Below are 17,212 nucleotides of genomic sequence, written 5' to 3' on the forward strand. Positions count from 1 at the left end.
AAGAAGCAAAAACAAAGGACACCATGTAACATTTTTCACTCACAAGAAAGTAAAGCTGAGTATTCAGGATTCAGCCCCTCCTCACTCTCCCCTACTTCACGGCCTCCGGCTCTGGAGAAGTAATCTATTAAATTGCTCCCCTTTGTCTTCAAAGAGCAAATGGCCTTTGACAATACGTGTTTAGTTTCTTTCCAAAAACTAATATGCACCTGTGCCAGAGATTATGCCAGATCTTTCTTTGAGATAATTCATATTATTATTCTGTATTTACAGACATTTAAACTGTGGATCAAAGAAGATAAGTAACTACCTCAATATCACAGTCAGGAAAAGAGCAGTGAATTCAACACACAAATATACCTACCATTCGTTCCCTTGATCTGTTTCTGAGATATTGGGGAAAAAAATCTTTTTCCTTTGGGGCTGACGCTTAATATTAAATCAGGCTCTCACAGTGTGCCAGCAACAGCTTGAAAACAAGGTAATGTAGAGAAGCAGGAAATAAGGGGCCGAGGTGGCCACATGAGTGAGTACACGAGCTTGTTTGTGGATTTCATGTTAGAAGTCTGTGGTGGACATCTGCCACGGTGATGAACTCAGTGCATAGAACTGCTGGAATTGATATAGCCAGTCAGCTTTGCAAGTGATTTCTTGGACTGTTAAGAATGTTAGCAATCCTAGGACTCTGTAGATTAATTTCTTGTCATGTACTGATGTTTTATATTCCACTCCTTTCCTTTCTCATGCTATAATACATCACAGTGGAAAGTCCAGCTAACTTGTTTCAAAAGTCTGCATTTGCAAAATCAGCTTGAACAGTAGGAATGAGAAGAAAAACCTAGTTTTGCATTTTACATATGGGAATTTTTCAATTAAAAGAAACTTAAAATCCCTGACATACTAGGATACGCATTTAATGAACATTGTCTTTATCTTCAAACATTGTGAGAACTTGGCACACTCGAACAGAAAACCCCAAGGAATGCGTGATTGGAATAAAAGACGAGCACATTCTTCTACTAACGTTCCTGGGTTACTAGTGTGTCCCAGGTGATTGAATTGATCGATCCACCCTCGAATTTCCTCCATACTGCAGTTCAGAATTATGTGTGTACATTAATTTATTACAGATGATGTTCACCAAGCTCAGTGCCTTAGTAAGTTTTCGCTCCCTCTGACGTGTATTTGTATTGGAAACCTAATTATCTGTTTGCTCAATTGCCCTCACTGGGGACTTCAGCCCACTTGGGGGAAAATTATATAAAGCACAAAATTTCACTTCACAAATTCAACAGGCATAGTTCTGATGTTGGTAAAAGAAACAAACTTCCATGCAGTTAGAGATAGCAGACTTGTCGATCTAGCTTGGGAGGTTTTTGTTGGATCCGTGTTGTTGTTGTTATGTGCCCTGGAGTTGATTCCAGCCTGTTGATTCCGGCCTGTGGCGACCCCATGAGCTAGATACATAAGCTATGTGAAATTTTAGATCTGTAACACATGGAGTCACCATGAGTCAGAATCAACTTGCCGACAACCAATAACAACAACAACAGCTGCCCCCCGACACAGCACTCTCTACTTCTCTGCTGGGTTTGAGAACTCACAGACCACACAGAACTCACAGACCTTACTCCCAGTTGTGTGGTTTATTAGGGAAGTAGCAGGCTACAACTTGGGATCAGGATCAACTGGGAAGTAACAGGAACAACTCAGGAGACAGGATACAGTTCTTCAATCAGGATAGCTTCCAGCCAAGACAGTTCTCAGCTTCTTCTCAGCCGTGCCCACAGGCCATACCCACAGGTGGGCCGCCCTTCTTTTGGCCATGCCAGGCAGCAGGCCTCTGTTGCCAGGCCCGTTGGCCTCTGCTGTGCTCAGACAAGGTTACACTGTAGCTCTTTAGCTCTGCAACCAAGTGCCTGGAGGCACCTGGCTCGACCTGCAAGCCTTCTCCCCAAAGGCGCTCAACTCTCTCTAGCTCTGTGGGTCGGCAAGCCCACTGCAGCTGAATGCCGGTCTCCTGGTTCTCGCTGCTCCACACTGTTTCTCTGCCTCTGGGCTCTGCTGTGCTTGCTGCTGTTTCTCACCATCTTGTGCCTTCTTCAGGGTTACAGCTCTCTCTTCCGGGTCTAGGAAATTGTCAGTATAGGGACCCTTGAGACCAAAGGTGCAATTCACTCCAGACTCTTCTTGATGGTACTGAGGTCCCCCTCAAACTCTGCGTGATTGGCCCTTATGTAAGCCTACTCCTTGTCAGTTTCAAGGTGTGGACCTCCCAGCAGGACCACAAACTGACCAGTCCCCTTGGTAGACCAGAGTCACTCAATTTACATAGTCCCAGCCAATTACTGCAAGGTCACTTAATCCTATTGAGTGGTTTTACGCACCCTATTTGCATTGTAATTCACCAATCCCTTGCAAGATTGCAGCCCAACCAATCATTCTTGGCAGAATTATAAACTTGAGGTCAGAAAGGCCATATATAAGAGAAACCCATTGCACTTCAGGAGGGCAAGGGGTTAGTAACAATAACCACTACTATTCTCTACTTTGAACTTCCCAAACTTGATAGCTCACCGGAACTACCTGGAGGGCATGTTCAATACAGATTATTGGGCCCACCCCAGGGTTTCTGATTCTGTAGTCTGGCATGTAGCCCATCATAACAGGTTCCCTGGTGAGTCTGATGCGCCTTGTCTGGGAAGCACACTTTGAACCACTGCTCTCTTTCCTGCCAAGGAAACGTTATCACTGATAAGTCATAATGTTATGTTGGAAGCTTTTCTCCCCACTGCTCCCAAGGCTCTGACCACTGCTAGCGCTGAGAGCCCCCCGGTTACTTCCCTCAGTGCCCACATCCTAGATTGCCAGGAACTAAGCAAGAGATACGCTTAGATCTCTTTTCTTTTCTTTACATAATCATCACATGTGATTTGAAAATGGTCTCCTATACCGTTAGGTAGATGCTTTTTCTTATATTTTCTCTCCTCTTATGTATGCCTGTTTCTTTATCTTCAGGCTCCTCCTTCTCCCACTCACACTCACTTCTGCAGTTCCACACAATGGGCATGTTCCTTCTGTATCAGATTGATGATGATAATGAAAATGTTAATAAAGAATTATAGCAACTAGTTGGACAAGTTCCCCAAATTCCCTTCTCATTGCAACTCAGATGTGCAGAGAAAATATGATTGATTTGGTTTCATGTCCATATAATCTACAATGGTCAGTCCAGTTTAAAGCTTGGATGATTCCATCCTTTTCTTAGAAGAAATACAACCAGAATGCTCCTTAGAAGTGAGGATGGTGAGACTTTGGCTTGCTTACTTTGAACATGTCATCAGGAAGGACCAATCACTAGAAAAGAACATGTTTGATGAAGCAGAGGATCAGCAAAAATGAGGGAAAGACTCAACAATATAGATTGACACAATAGCATCAACAATGGATCTGAGCATACCAACCATCATGAAGATGGTGCAGGACTGAGCAACGTTCTGTTCCGTTATACACAAGATCACCATGAGTTGGAGCTGACTCCATAGCAGCTAACAACAACAATAAGCATTAAGGCAGTGTCAAGAGCTCAGTGAGGAGCCCTGGTGGCGCAGTGGTTTAGTGCTCGGCTGTTAACTGAAATGTTGGCAGTTTGAACCCACGAGCTGCTCTTCAGGAGAAATATGTGGCAGTCTGCTTGGAAACCCTATGGAGCAGTTCTGCTCTGTCCTTTAGGGTCACTACGAGTTGGAATCAACTTGATGGCAGTGGGTTAAGTGCTCAGTCTTTCAGCTTCCTTCTGCCTGTACCCCTTTCCCTAAGATAGCAGAGGTGATGGGACAATTTATGCAAGTTTGTCCTCCCGGCAGAAAGACAAGGTCGGGTTCTGAGGCACAGGGTGCTTTGCCTCCTCTAATCCCTGGTGATGCCTTTTGTCCTCCAAGGCTGCTTTCCCAACTGGCCTCCACTGCTGGGGTCTGTGGCTTGTATGATGGTGAGACCTGGTCTCTCTAGGCAGAGGCAAGGCGTAGTGGTGCGTCTTGGCCAACCCTGCCTCACCTCATATATTAGTTATCTGTTACTACATAACACCTTACAGTAACAATGAGGCTTTATTATCTCACACAGCCTCCGTGGGTCTGAAATTTGGGAGTGCAGTCAACATGTCAGCCACGGCCACATCATCTGAGACTGGAGGATCTGCTTCCAAAATGGCTCACTGTTGGGGTTTTCTAAGGCTGCCATAACAAATACCACAAGTGGGTGGCTTTAAAGAAAAGAAATTTATTGCCTCACAGTTTTGGAGGCTAGAAGTTCAAATCGGGTCATTGGCTATAGAAGAAGGTCCTTTCTTTTTCAGCTTCTAGTAGCTTCCAGCAATCCTTGTCATTTCTGGGCTTATAGATGCATCTGGTTTCCATCATCACAAGGCATCTGTCTTCCCTTTTTGTGTGTCTCTTTCTGTGTGTCTGTTCTACTTTTTGTAAGACGCCATTCCGAAGGGATCAGGTTGAGGACTCAGCCTACTGTGGTATTGACTCATCAGCATAACAAACAAAATACCCTATTTCAAAATAGGATCATATCCCACAGGTACAGGTGTTAATTCTTCAACGTATCTTTTTTGGGGACACAGTTCAATCTGTAGTACTCACCTGGCTCTTGGCAGGAGGTCTCATTTCCTCGCTGACTGTGGGCAGCAGTTCATGGTCCGAGAGAGCACAAGGAGGAAGCTAGCCTTTTCTGACCTAGTCTACAAGTCATAGATCGTAACTTCTGCCATTTTCTGTGTGTTGGAAGTGAATGACTCAGTCCAGCCACACTCACAGGGAGGAGGATTAAGCTCTACCTTTTGAAGTGGGGATGTCAAAGGGTTTGTGGACGTAACTTTAAAACCACCACACCTCAGTCCTTGCTGGTGTTAGCTACCCACTCGAGCCTGACTGTGTCTCCAACCTCAGCCCTCGTGGAGCTTTCTGCTCCCTAGTAGTGGCTATAGAAGAAGCATCATATTCCCTTACGTTGACTCCCTCAGGCAAGTCCACCACTAGACTCTCCTAAGGTCCAGTCAGTGCCACAAGGGAAGCCAGGTGACTCCAGGAAGCTGCACTCAAGACCTCCCTGAGCCCAACCCTGCCATCCAGCAGCTGGATATGGCCATGCTTCTAGATGGTACTGGAGGTGGTGTGAGGGTTTGGCTCTCCAGTGCCCTACTTAGGGAGTGCGGGTGAAAAATCTTACTCTATGCATAAAGCACAAGTACACATACAGCACATAGACAGATATAAGTATATCTGTAGTATTACAATTTCATGGGGAGAGTCAATTAGAGAAAATAAATGTCTAGGAAGTCTTGTTAGAGACTGTACATAGGGCATCATGAGGATTTAAGAAGATGCAGCAACTAAAGTATTTAGCATAGTACACAACATATGCACTCAATGTTAGCTATTGTTATGAATTTAACTAATAATATTATTGTTTCCAAACCTTATTCCTCTTCTTCATAGACCAGTGTTCTTATGCTGGAGTTGCCTGCAGACATATTTTCAGGGTTGTCTGAGAATTTCCTCTGAAATTTGTTGATGTGTTTTTTGTTTTCACTTTTTTGATAATCTAAAAATAAATAAAGACATACTCATCCCTTCAGGTGCAAGGGAGAATGAAGAGAACAGGATACAAGGAAAAGATTAGTCCAAAGGACTAATGGACCACAGCTACCAAGGCCTCCACCAGACTGAGTCCAGTACAACTAGATGGTGCCTGGCTACCACCACTGACTGCTCTGACCGGGATCACAACAGAGGGTTCTGGACAGAGCTGGAGAAGGATGTAGAACATAATTCTAACTCACAAAAAAAAGACCAGATTTACTGGCCTAAAGGAGTCTGGAGAAACCCCGAGAGTATGGCCCCCAGACACCCTTTTAGCTCAGTGGTGAAGTTATCTCCGAGGTTCACTGTTCAGCCTGGGAGTGGACAGCCCCGTAAAACCAAATGGGACTAATGAGGTACAGTAGTCCAGTGACAAGGGCCAGAAGGCAGAAGGGGACAAGGAAGCTGGTGATAGGGAACCCAAGGTTGAGTAAGGGTATTGTTGATGTGTTGTGAGATTTTTAACCATTGTCATAGGGCAACATGTGTAGTAACTGTTAAATGAGAAACTATTTTGTTCTGTAAGCCTTCATCTTAAGTGAGAATAACAGCACAATTGGAAGAGCGTAGTCAATGTCACTGAACTGTGCATGTAGAAATTTTTGAAATGGTGTATCTTTGGCTATGTGTATTTTCACCAAAAAAAAAGGTTGAGAAGTTAGAGGGTTGACATGTTGTGGGGTTGTTAACCAGTGTCATAAAACAATATGTGTACTACTGTTACATGAGAAACTATTTGTTCTGTAAGCCTTCACCTGAAGTACAATAAAAAAAAAGTCCTCTAGGGTCGAGAAGGGAGAGGGTTGACACATTGTGGGTTTCTTAACCAAGGTCATAAAACAATACGTGTACGGGCTGTTTAATGAGAAACTATTTGTTCTGTAAACCTTCATCTAAAGTACAATTAAAAAAATAAATAAAACCCAAAAATAAATAAAGACATAATTGTTTGCTCCTTTTTGACAACACCCTCCCACGGGATTTTGTTGTCCAAGTCTGTGCCTGTCCTTAAAGAAAGAGCTCCACTTGAATTGTTGTGTGATGATGAGGAATGCCAAAAGAGTAGACTTAAAAATGTGAGCCATACACGTAGTCAGACCAAGTGAAGACCAACTGATGTGTCAGCTTGTAGGAAAGAAGGACTCCCCAAGTTCGAACAGAGGACAGTGGTGGGCAGGTTGCATCTTCCCATGGCCCAGGGTAGCATGAGCATACCCAAGTCAAGAAAACATTGGCTTTAGTAGCAAGTCCTATATTTACATTTTGAAAGACGATTTAATCTCAGCCAAGTAACGTCATCTGCCACATTAAATAGATGCTGCTAATTTGAGTTTTATGGGTTTTATTGTTTTTGTGTTTAATTTGTTATTTTGTTTTGGCTTTATTGTTGAATCTGAGCTAAAGCATATGGAGTTTATTTCTAGGTTTTCCATTTGTGCATCTCTAAGCAACAATATAATAAAAATAATGTGAGTTTATATGTTGGTTCAGCACAGTAATTTTTTTTACTCCATTAAAGGAAGTCTTTGCATTACTGAGCTTTGTTGTTGTCGTTGAGCTGCCATTGAGTCAGCTCTGATTCGCAATGACCTTATGTATTACAGAGTGAAATGTTGCCTGATTCTGTGCCACCTTCATGATTGTCGCCATGTTTGGGTCCATTGTAGTTATTGTGTCAGTCCGTATCACAAAGGGACTCCTTGGCTTTACCAACCTGGATGTCCTTTTCTAGTGATTGGTCTTTCCCAATAAGGTTTCCAAAGTAAGCAAGCCAAAGTCTTGCCAGCCTCACTTCTTAGGAGCATTCTGGTTGTATTTCTTGTAGAATTGATTTGTTTTGTTCTTCTGGAAGTCCATAGTATATTTGATGTTCTTCACCAACACCACAGTTCAAACGCATCAGTTCTTCTTCTGTCTCGGTTTTTCATTGTCCAGCTTTTGCGTGCATGTGAGATGAATGGAGAGACCATGGCTTGGGTCATGTACACCTTAGTCATTAAAGTGACATCTTTGCTTTTTAAACTCAGCTTTGAGGTGAACTGTAATGGACTCATGGAATTGTAGAATACTTGAGCTTCTAGGAAATCATTTAGTCCAACCGCCTCCTCTACCAGATGTGGAAACTGAGCCTCCTGGAAGAGGAGTGAATACCCAAGGGCGAAGAGCGAGGGGGTGGCAGACCAAGGTTGGAGACCAAGTTGGCATACTCTGGCTCAATACCTGGTCCACCATACCAGCCAACTCCAAAGGTGAACCATGGCAGATAAATGGTGGCTGTTGCCATAGAGATCCCCAGGCCTCTCTTCCTAGTCCATCTCAGACTGGAAACTCCACTTAAACTTGTTCAGTATCATAGCAGCATGCATGCCACCACTGACACATGGTGGTGGCTTCACTTGAAATGCATTGGCCGGGAATTGAACCCGGGTTTCCTTCATGGAAGGCGAGAATTCTACCACTGAACCACCACTGCCCACCAGCCCCCGGTTCTCTCAAACTCAGCATGCCAATGGAAGTGTGGTCCAGTTCTGAAATCACAAAACTCAAGAGCTGCTCTTTTTTGTTTTCTCTAGGCAAAGGCAGCTCCAGCATCTCATCTGACGTGAGTTCAAGCACAGATCACACGCCGACCAAAGCCCAGAAAAATGTGGCTACCAGTGAAGGTAGGCATCTGGTCTTTATTATCTTGCCTTCTCTTAGTGCTGGCTGTGTTTGGAAGACAAATAAATGTGTGGGGCTCAGTTCTGTTCTACTGAGTGGAAGCACATGAGATTCTCAAAAATGAGAAGGCAAAGAAGGTCCCATGTTTCCTTTTGGTTGTGTTGCTGTTAACATCCATTAAAGTTGATTTGATGGATTGTAAATCTCTCAATTCTAAGACTGGTATTTTGTGATAATATAGTAGGCTGACTTATGGGTAGTTTTGATGGTGTTATGTATTTTGTTTCTCAATGTGGAAAATAGCATGATTAAAAAGTCCTTGCTGCAGTTGAATTTTCATGCCAGAAATTTCAAAATAGGTGCTCCTGGAATTCAGGATTGGGGGAATGGGAAGGTCACATTCATGCAATTTGTTTAGCTTGAACTAATCACCACTATTTGGGAGTAGGAAAGTAGGATTGTCTGATTATTTAAAGAGTAAGTGAAAATTGGTTGCACTGATATTCTTGATAAAGAAATTGACTATATGTAGTAAAGTAATATCTATTGGAATCCAAGTACTTCCTGACACAGAAGATTTTTATTTATTGCTTACTTGTTTGAGAGTAAAAATCTTTGTTTCTGTGGTCCTGTCTATGGAAAGTTGTCCCAAATATGGAATCAGTTCTTTTTTAACTTCCTTTCTGAAGAAGAGTTCTTTATAAACTCATTTTCAAATGAAGTTACAGTGTAAGACATCTGTGATATTTGTAACAAAATACTCTTTTTGAGGTGTCGGCTGATTTTCTTAAGGTTGTATAGGATTCATTGTATCCTGATGTGTACAGGGTGTTGAGGAAAGTACTTTTTGATGCTTAATTTCTGCTGCCCACAAAATTGAGAAGCAGACTCATGACTAAATGTTGGTCATCTCTGTTGTTCCATTTCTCTTTACCTGCGTCACAATGTGTGGTGATGGTTTACTTCTGCTGGCCTATATTTTCTTTTTGGGTATTCTTTAATTTGGTGTGTTCCAAGTAACATAGAATTACCTTCTGTGGGTTAATTATTCCCAGGTTGATTTGTAAGTAGCTTTTACAACTGGATTATATTCTCTTGTGTTAATGCCTTGATGTAGTTCGATATAAATCAACAACATTGTAAGGCTCCTGGATTGGGGCGTTTGCCTTAGAGCAGTGAAGCATCACGTAGCAATTCAGTTTTAATTTTCTGCCTGTTAATTCAAATATGGGCATTAGATCATTCTTGAAGTTCAGTTAAGGTAATATGCAAATTTGGTTAATTGATTCTAGACATTTGTTTGGAGGCTTCTAGTCTCATGAGCCAGAGTGGAAATCACTTCGATGTAATTTATTAACGATCCTCCCTAATCAGAAATCTGTGTTTTGCAAGACTGAGTCCATTCCACCATTTTTTACAGATACTCCTGTCGTAGTCATTTGTCTAACTTGAGTGGCTATGAAAAAAGAAAGTTAGAAATATGTTAAATAAACACTCTGTTTCCCAATGAGGATTTAAGTTTCCTTATTATTTTTGTTCTGTTTCAAAAATAGAAAATGCAAAACTATATGTGCTGTATTGAGGGGGTGGGGCTGGGACTGTGGGACTTAATGCATTTAAAAATGTCTGCTTCTTATGCCTCAAAAAAAAAAAAAAAAAACTCTATAGGGACTTAAAAATTTTCATTTTATTTTGCTTTCCCCTTAGGAAAATTCTTTTGGCCCAGACCCAGCCAATGTTTTATACATTTTGTCACAACGTATTTTCTGTCATTCTGCTGGTAGAATCGTGGAAAAAAAAAAAAAAAGCAGAATATAATGTTCATATGTAACAGAACTGTTAGCAACTGGGCTAAATTAGAATTTAAACTAGAATTTCTTTTTAACTCTCCAGTGGAAGAACCACAACCTATTAAAGACGCTACCCAGTCCCTTCCATATCTGAAAAAAAATTTTCAATGTTACATTTTACTAAAAATAATTTGGAAAGACTGTAAGTATGAATCTAAGTGTTATTAAGTTATTTTGAATTAATGAAAATTAAAAAAATAAGATTACATTAAATAGTATTAAATTAAGTTGTATCTTAATTAGTAATTAGTAATACACTGATTAGTTACATTAAAATATATTTCAGGGATGTTTGCTGCAAAATTGCTCTCACATTATCAGGTTGGTGCTTGCAAAATGGATCCACAGTGGTTGGTGCTAATTTTCAAAATGCACAGGCAGCATACTTGGTGCACCTGTTAGGTGTTGGATTTCTGACCTCCACTGGGTGGATTTATCCTCCCGTGGAACAGTCATTTCCTCTTCCTGGGAAGCACTCAGGTAACCACTGCATGCCACGTGCTGACAAAGAAACAGAAGGTGAACACCAATTTCGTACAAACTCTGTAGAGGGTCAAAGTTAAAAATGCTTCTCTGATTCTTTTCCCACTATTTTCTACAACTATGTTTATTTAACCTTTGGTGTTAAGAAAATATTGGGTGAGTGGTATAACAAGCTTTCTGGAAGCTCTTTGATTATGGTTATTTTCTTCAGTTTTTGGATCCCCTTAGGATTTTTCACCTCTGAATTCGTTGGTTATCAGCTTTGAGAAGCACAGGCAGGATCTTTAGTTGAAAGGTCTGAGTGATATTGATTTCCAAATAGGATATATATTATGAAAGATGATGTTCAGTTTTCCTGCAGACTCTGAAAGCCGTGGCCATGCCTCCAATAGCTGGCTTGAAAGCATTTTATAGCACAGTGTTGGACTTTTCCCTGATGGGATGAATGGGGAAGGTACTGCCCTGGCTGGCGGGGTGTGTGTGTGTGTGTGTGTGTGTGTGTGTGTGTGTGTGTGTGTGAGACCTCCCCTAGTAGCTAATCTATGGTGCACGCATAGTCCTTTACTGGGAAACACATAGGTACACACTCTATGTAACACATGCTGGTAAATAAACTGAGGACATGGGAGTAGAGAAAAGGGAAGGGGATTTACCCTGAGGCTGGGGGTGGAAATGGAATCCCTGCGTGTTGTAAATGGTTAAGCACTAGCCTGCTAATCTAAAGATTGATGGTTCAAATTTGAATTCATTTGGAGGTGCCTGGGAAGAAAGGCCTGGCGAACTACTTCCAAAAGATCACAGCCATTGAAGACCCTAGGGTGCAGTTCTGCTCTGAAACACAAGGGGTCACCATGAATTAGAACTGGCTCGATGGCATTTGGTTTGTTGTGTTGTTTTTTTTGGTTTGGGGGTTATGAAAACAGCTTGGGGGCAGTGTCTGTCCTCCTCCAACCCCACAAGGGGGAAGGAGAAACAAGATCAATAGCACAAGGCTGACCCCCATGAGGTGGAGGCCAGACAACCCTCCTCTCTCTGCCATCTTTACTAATTCTGACATCTACCGTCCCTTGCACAAGACTCTGTACTTCTCCACTGGGTTGGATAATTCATTGCAGTGGCCGCACAGAACTCACAGAAAATATGATTATGGAGTTTATTAGAGAAGTAACAGTTACAATTTAGGCTCAGAAATACTCAGGATACAGTTCTTCCATCAGGACAATCTCTTCCCAACTGTGCTCGCAGGCACACCTTTCCCTGGCCCTCGGCCTCTGCCCAGAGGCACTCAGCTTTCTCTCTCTGTGGGCAAAGAAGCCCATCGCACAGTCTCCTGCTGCCACATCTCTCCTGCCACCACTTCTCACTGTCTTCAGGGTTACAACTTGAGCTCTCTCTCTGTCTTCTTCTTCCAGGAACTTCTCAGAGCAGGAATCTTGGGTCCAAAGGATGTGTTTTCCACTCCTGGTGTTCTTACTTGGTGGTGGTAGGGTCCTCCTCTCTGCTCTGGAATTGGCTCTCTTTTAAGGCAAAAGTGACCAATCCCCTTGGTGGGCCATAATTACCCTATCACACAGTCCTGCCCAATCACCTGGGTGGGAGTTACAAGACCATGGCTAGAAAGAGCACACAAAAGTAATCAATCACACCACACAAATGGGGATAAGGGTTAACTATAAATGGGCCCGAGGGATCTTACTGGGGAGATGAACACGTTCTAACATTGGATTGTGGGGATTGTTGCAGTACCCAGTAAATTTACTAACAGTCATTGAATTGTCCACATTTAAAAAAAAAGCGGGGGTGTTAGGGAGCTGCTGCTCCTGTATGACCTTCAGACTCGTATCTAAATCGTCATAGACTGTTCTTTGAAAATGCCAGGAAGATATCATCAACAATGGTCAGCAGACGTGCTGGAGGGGGAGGCAGACCAAGCAAAGTGCAGGGTTGCTGGCTGGAAAGCCTCTGAGATGCTCTGGCCTTGGGCCAGTGTTGGCCTGAGAACCAACACAGTGAGCCCTCGGGTGAGCGTTTCCAGCCCCACAAGAGGTGCCCACTTAGAATTGACTCCTCACAGTCCCAGTTCCCCGTGAAGTCCTGGAAGTCACGAGAGGTTACGAGCCACAAGTTTCCCAAAGATTGTTTTTGCTTAGTTTTTCCTGGATTGTCTCTAACCTCAGCTCATAGTTTACGTATTCCAGCACCCAACCTTAATGGCTCAGGCATCACGTTTATTCATTCCAGCCATGTCTTTGCTAACAACTCGTGCCCCCACTGTCTATGCAGTGTTCCAGCTAATCCACCCTGTCAGAAGGCTATTCCCTTCCTCACAGTGGGACAGATAGTGATAACGATTTCATTTTAATCCATGAAAGAATGGCATTTTTGACCTGAAGGAAGTGTTCCACTCCAAGTCTCACGCAAAAGTTAAGTGCGTCTAATTTTATGACTTTTTTAAAAGCCATATCCCTTGTAAGGAATTAGCAGCCGGTAGTGGTACATTCTCCCTGATAAGCAGAATACACTCTTTAAAACCCATTCTATTTCTTGTGACAGTTTAAGTTCCTGATTTCCTGCCACCACAGGGGGTTTGAGTTCAAGTGTAGAAGGCTGGAAACTCCTTCCTTCCCCCCCACCCCCAACAAAGTCTGCATTCCAGCATCTTAAGATGCAGCTTAATTCTTTCCAGTTGTGTTGCTGTTCTTTCTCTTCCACTTTTTCTTGACTTCTCGTCCACGGCAAGTTCTCTCCTTAACTGGAAAGAATGGCTTCAACCTTCAGCTATGGAAATCCTGCCCTGCTCATGGTTATAACAGAGCACACAAGAGACAGCCTTGAGCAGAATCATTTGGCTTGGGTTAGATCACAAAGAAGACTCCTAGAAACAGCAAGCCGAGCTTTGGCTTCTTTCAGACAACTGTGGGGTAGGAGTTCAGCCTTCTCTGGAGCTGGAGAAGGTGAAGCAATAAGTTCTAAGGTCAAGTTTAACTGGCTGATGAAGAGTCTGTTTCATCCAGCTGTTGTTTGAAGATACTCAAATTCAGACTTTGAACTCACTGGCAACACAATTTATAGATACAGTGGATGGTTTCTACAAGCTTATTAAGTCAAACAAACGTGGAATCATGGGATTCTCAGAGCTATAACGGTCCTTGGTGACTTTCTGATTTAATGCACTCATTTTACTGAGAAATACTTGGGGCCAATAGAAACGAAGACATCACCTACATAATAAATTGTTGAGCAGGGTTTCTTTCTTTTTCTTTTTTCTGACGTATCATTTTGATGGGACATGGCCAACTTAGAAAAAAAAGAAAACAAAACAAAAAAACTTTAAAAAGTTGTTGCTTTCTGGACTCTATTTCATTTTCTTTTGTCCACCTGATTTCCAGCTGCCTGTTGTGAGCTGGTTGAGAGATGTGCAGGCTGTTGAGAAGAGTTTTGAGAAAGGCTGTCGAGCTCGAATAGATCATTACTTCCAAGGGGAGGAGAGGATCTGCTCCACATCATAAAAGGATCTTAACCTCCTTGAGTAGGTCAGCTTGTTACTTGGAGATGGACAAACTACCTTTAACTCAGCTCATGATTTAAAAATAGCCTTCACATAGATGCGCTTAATATTGCTTTGTTTAGTTGTCTGCTTAATTAACTCCCTAAAGGAATCTCATTTTCAAAAGTTTTCATTTGAGGCATGTGAAAAGAGTTGATTTATGAAGAAAGGGTGGTCATATTCTTTCCATGGAACCCCACAGCGTCAGTTTATTTATACACTCATGAGTTCTCATATTTTCTGTACTCAAGTTAGACCAATTCTAATTAGAGTTATTTTGAAAATGCCCAGGTACCTGGTTTTGTTTGTATTCTTTGTCTTCCTTATGTTATCTTCGTGAGTGTATCCCTCAGATAGAATTCACGTGAGTCACTCAGTAAGGGGCAGATGATGCCTTTAACTCAAGTGGATTCTGTTACCCGAAAAACCTTCTTTAGGTATAATATTTGACTATTTGGCAAATTCAGTAAACCTTTTTGGGAACACTTAATTATTTCAGGCTGTTACCTGTGCTATCGTGAGCATTATTGCATTCAACTTTCTTTCCTCATCACACTCTTCTTGAGATGTAGGTATAAAAGTTTTAATTGGCAGGTAAGAGCACTTCAAACTCAAAATAAGCCCAGCCTCAGGTCATGTAAAATTAGTAAGTGCAAAGGTAGAATGTGAGCCCTGATTTTCTGAGATTTATTCTTAATGCTTGTTTTATAATTGTTCCACGCACTACGGAAAATGTCATAGTAATCATTTTATAAGTTTTTATCAAAGTATATTTTAAAAGCACTTATGAGAAGTACCTTTTCAAATGTCAGCATAATGATATCTAGATTGGCAATTACTGTATGTGGAAATATATTCGTGATCCCTATATAGTCTAGAGATTAACTTTATGTCATTAGTTATGGAAAGCAAAAGTTGACATTCCAAGCTGCTTTTATAGGAACCCTTGAAGAGTTAGTTAGGCTACCATAACTGTGCCTTTAACATATTACATCAGACAGATTTTGTGTTTGAAATTGATATTTAAGTTAATCATAGTAAAGGATCTATGTTGTCGTTGTTAGGTGCCATCAATTTGATTTTGACTCATAGCAACCCCAAGTGACAGAGTAAAACTGCCTCATAGAGTTGTCTAGGCAGTAAACTTTACGGGAACAGATTGCCGGGTCTTTCTCCTGCAGAGCCACTGAATGGGTTTGAACTGCCAACCTTTTGGTTAGCAGCCAAGTGCTTAACCTTTGTGCCACTAGGACTCCTTAAAAGGTCTATAGTCCATGTAATATAAAAGTTCTGAATGGTTACATTACTTATTTTCTGTTAAAAATGGAGCCATGAAATTATTCTTTAGTTGGAAATGTACACGTGATAAATATTATTCTCAGAGAATATTCCTTGGAAATGTACCTTCAAGCATCTGTTAAAACTGGATGAAACTTAGTATGTGACATAAGAGAAAACAGAGTAAAAACCAGGGCTTCGAACTGGTTCAGACTGGTTCAGTCATAGCTGACGAAGCAAGAACTGAATTGTTACAATTTGGGTGATCTGGAACGATAACCAGAATGGGAAAATTACGGATCAAAGCCCTGAAATGGGAGACTCGGGAGAGGCATAGTGAGCCCCTTCAGGAGCCTGATGCATGAGATTGGATTATTGACAGGACTATGGAAAGCGACACACATTGAAAGCAGTTCAGTCAGCCGCCATCTTTGAGCAGGGCACCGCTGTTTCCGACTCTGCTCAAAATCCAACAGACAAGAGATTTGGTTGCTGTGGAGCACGTGTTTTTTTTCTAAGAGGAAGATTAAGTTTCTAGCAGGGCTTTCACCCATGATTTTTGCTGTTTGGTTAGCGTTTTGGTTCACTCAAATTATTTTTTTTTAATTTTACTGTGTTTTAGGTGAAGTATATGGTGCAAATCAGATTTTCATTCAAAAATTTATACACAAATTGTTTTGTGACATCGGTTGCAGTCCCTGCTATGTGCCAGCATTCTCCTCCTTTCCCTGTCCACCCTGGGTTCTCTGTGTCCATTCACGCAGTTTTCCTTTCCCTTCCTTCCTTCTCGTTTTTGCTTTGGGACAGGTGTTGTCCGTTTGGTCTTGTATACTTGATTGAACTAAGAAGCATGTTCCTCACATGGGTTATTGTTTGTTTTATAGTCCTGTCTAATCTTTGGCTTAAAGGTTGACTCCAGGAGTGGCTTCAGTTCTTAGTTAATAGGATGTCCAGAGGCCACAGTCTTGGGTGTTCCTCCAGTCTCTTCCAGACTATTACATCTGGTCTTTTCTGTGAATTTTAACTTTGTTCTACATTTTTCTTCCGTTCTGTCTGGGATCCTCTATTGTGATCCCTGTCAGAGTTGTCGGTGGTGGTAGCCAGGCACGGGGTTCAGGCTGGTAGAGGCTATGGTTCATGTGGTCCATTAGTCCTTTGGACTAATACTTTTGCTTGTGTCATTGGTTTTCTTCATTCTCCTTTGCTCCGAATGTGATGGGACCAGTAGATGTATCTTAGGCGGCCACTTGCAAGCCTTTTAAGACCCCAGTAGCTACCCACCAAAGTAGGATGTAGAAAATTTTCTTTATGAACTATATTATGCTAATTGATCTAGGTGTCCCCCGAGACCATGGGCCACAGCCCTCAGTCCCAGTAACTTGGTCGCTCAAGGTGTTTGGATGTGTCTAGAAAGCTTCTGTGACTTTGCCTTGGTCAAATTGTGCCACCTTCCCCTCTATTGTGTGTCTTTCCCTTCATCAAAGTTAACACGTCTTCTATCTAGTTAAGATTTTCCCTCCCCTCCCCTTGCCTCCATTGTAATCATCAAAGATTGTTTTCTTCTGTGTGTTTTCTTGGTTTTTTTTTTTTTTATAATTGTGATCTCATACAATATTTGTCCTTTTGTGATTGACTCATTTGACTCAGCATAATGCCTTCCAGATTCATCCATGTTGTGAGATATTTTGCGGATACATTGTTGTCCTTTATCTTTGCATAGTATTCCATTGTGTGTATGTATC

The 17,212-nt window shown here is 41.9% G+C and overlaps 1 protein-coding gene across 3 annotated transcripts in view; it reads left to right on the forward strand.

Moving 5' to 3' along the window:
* The window catches only part of FBXL7 (F-box and leucine rich repeat protein 7), a 511,954-nt gene that overhangs the window by 139,310 nt on the left and 355,432 nt on the right, over nt 1-17,212 (forward strand). For 2 of the 3 annotated variants that reach the window (XM_004384046.1, XM_004384047.1), the window contains exon 2: nt 8,225-8,314. In XM_004384046.1, the coding sequence (XP_004384103.1) occupies nt 8,225-8,314 (90 nt within the window). Of the gene's footprint in view, nt 1-8,011; nt 8,315-17,212 lie in introns of those variants that run through there. The other variant, XM_023738397.1, reaches the window with a different exon arrangement.

The sequence above is a fragment of the Trichechus manatus genome, unplaced genomic scaffold, assembly GCF_000243295.1.
Source record: "Trichechus manatus latirostris isolate Lorelei unplaced genomic scaffold, TriManLat1.0 scaffold00116, whole genome shotgun sequence".
Lineage (NCBI taxonomy): Eukaryota > Metazoa > Chordata > Mammalia > Sirenia > Trichechidae > Trichechus > Trichechus manatus.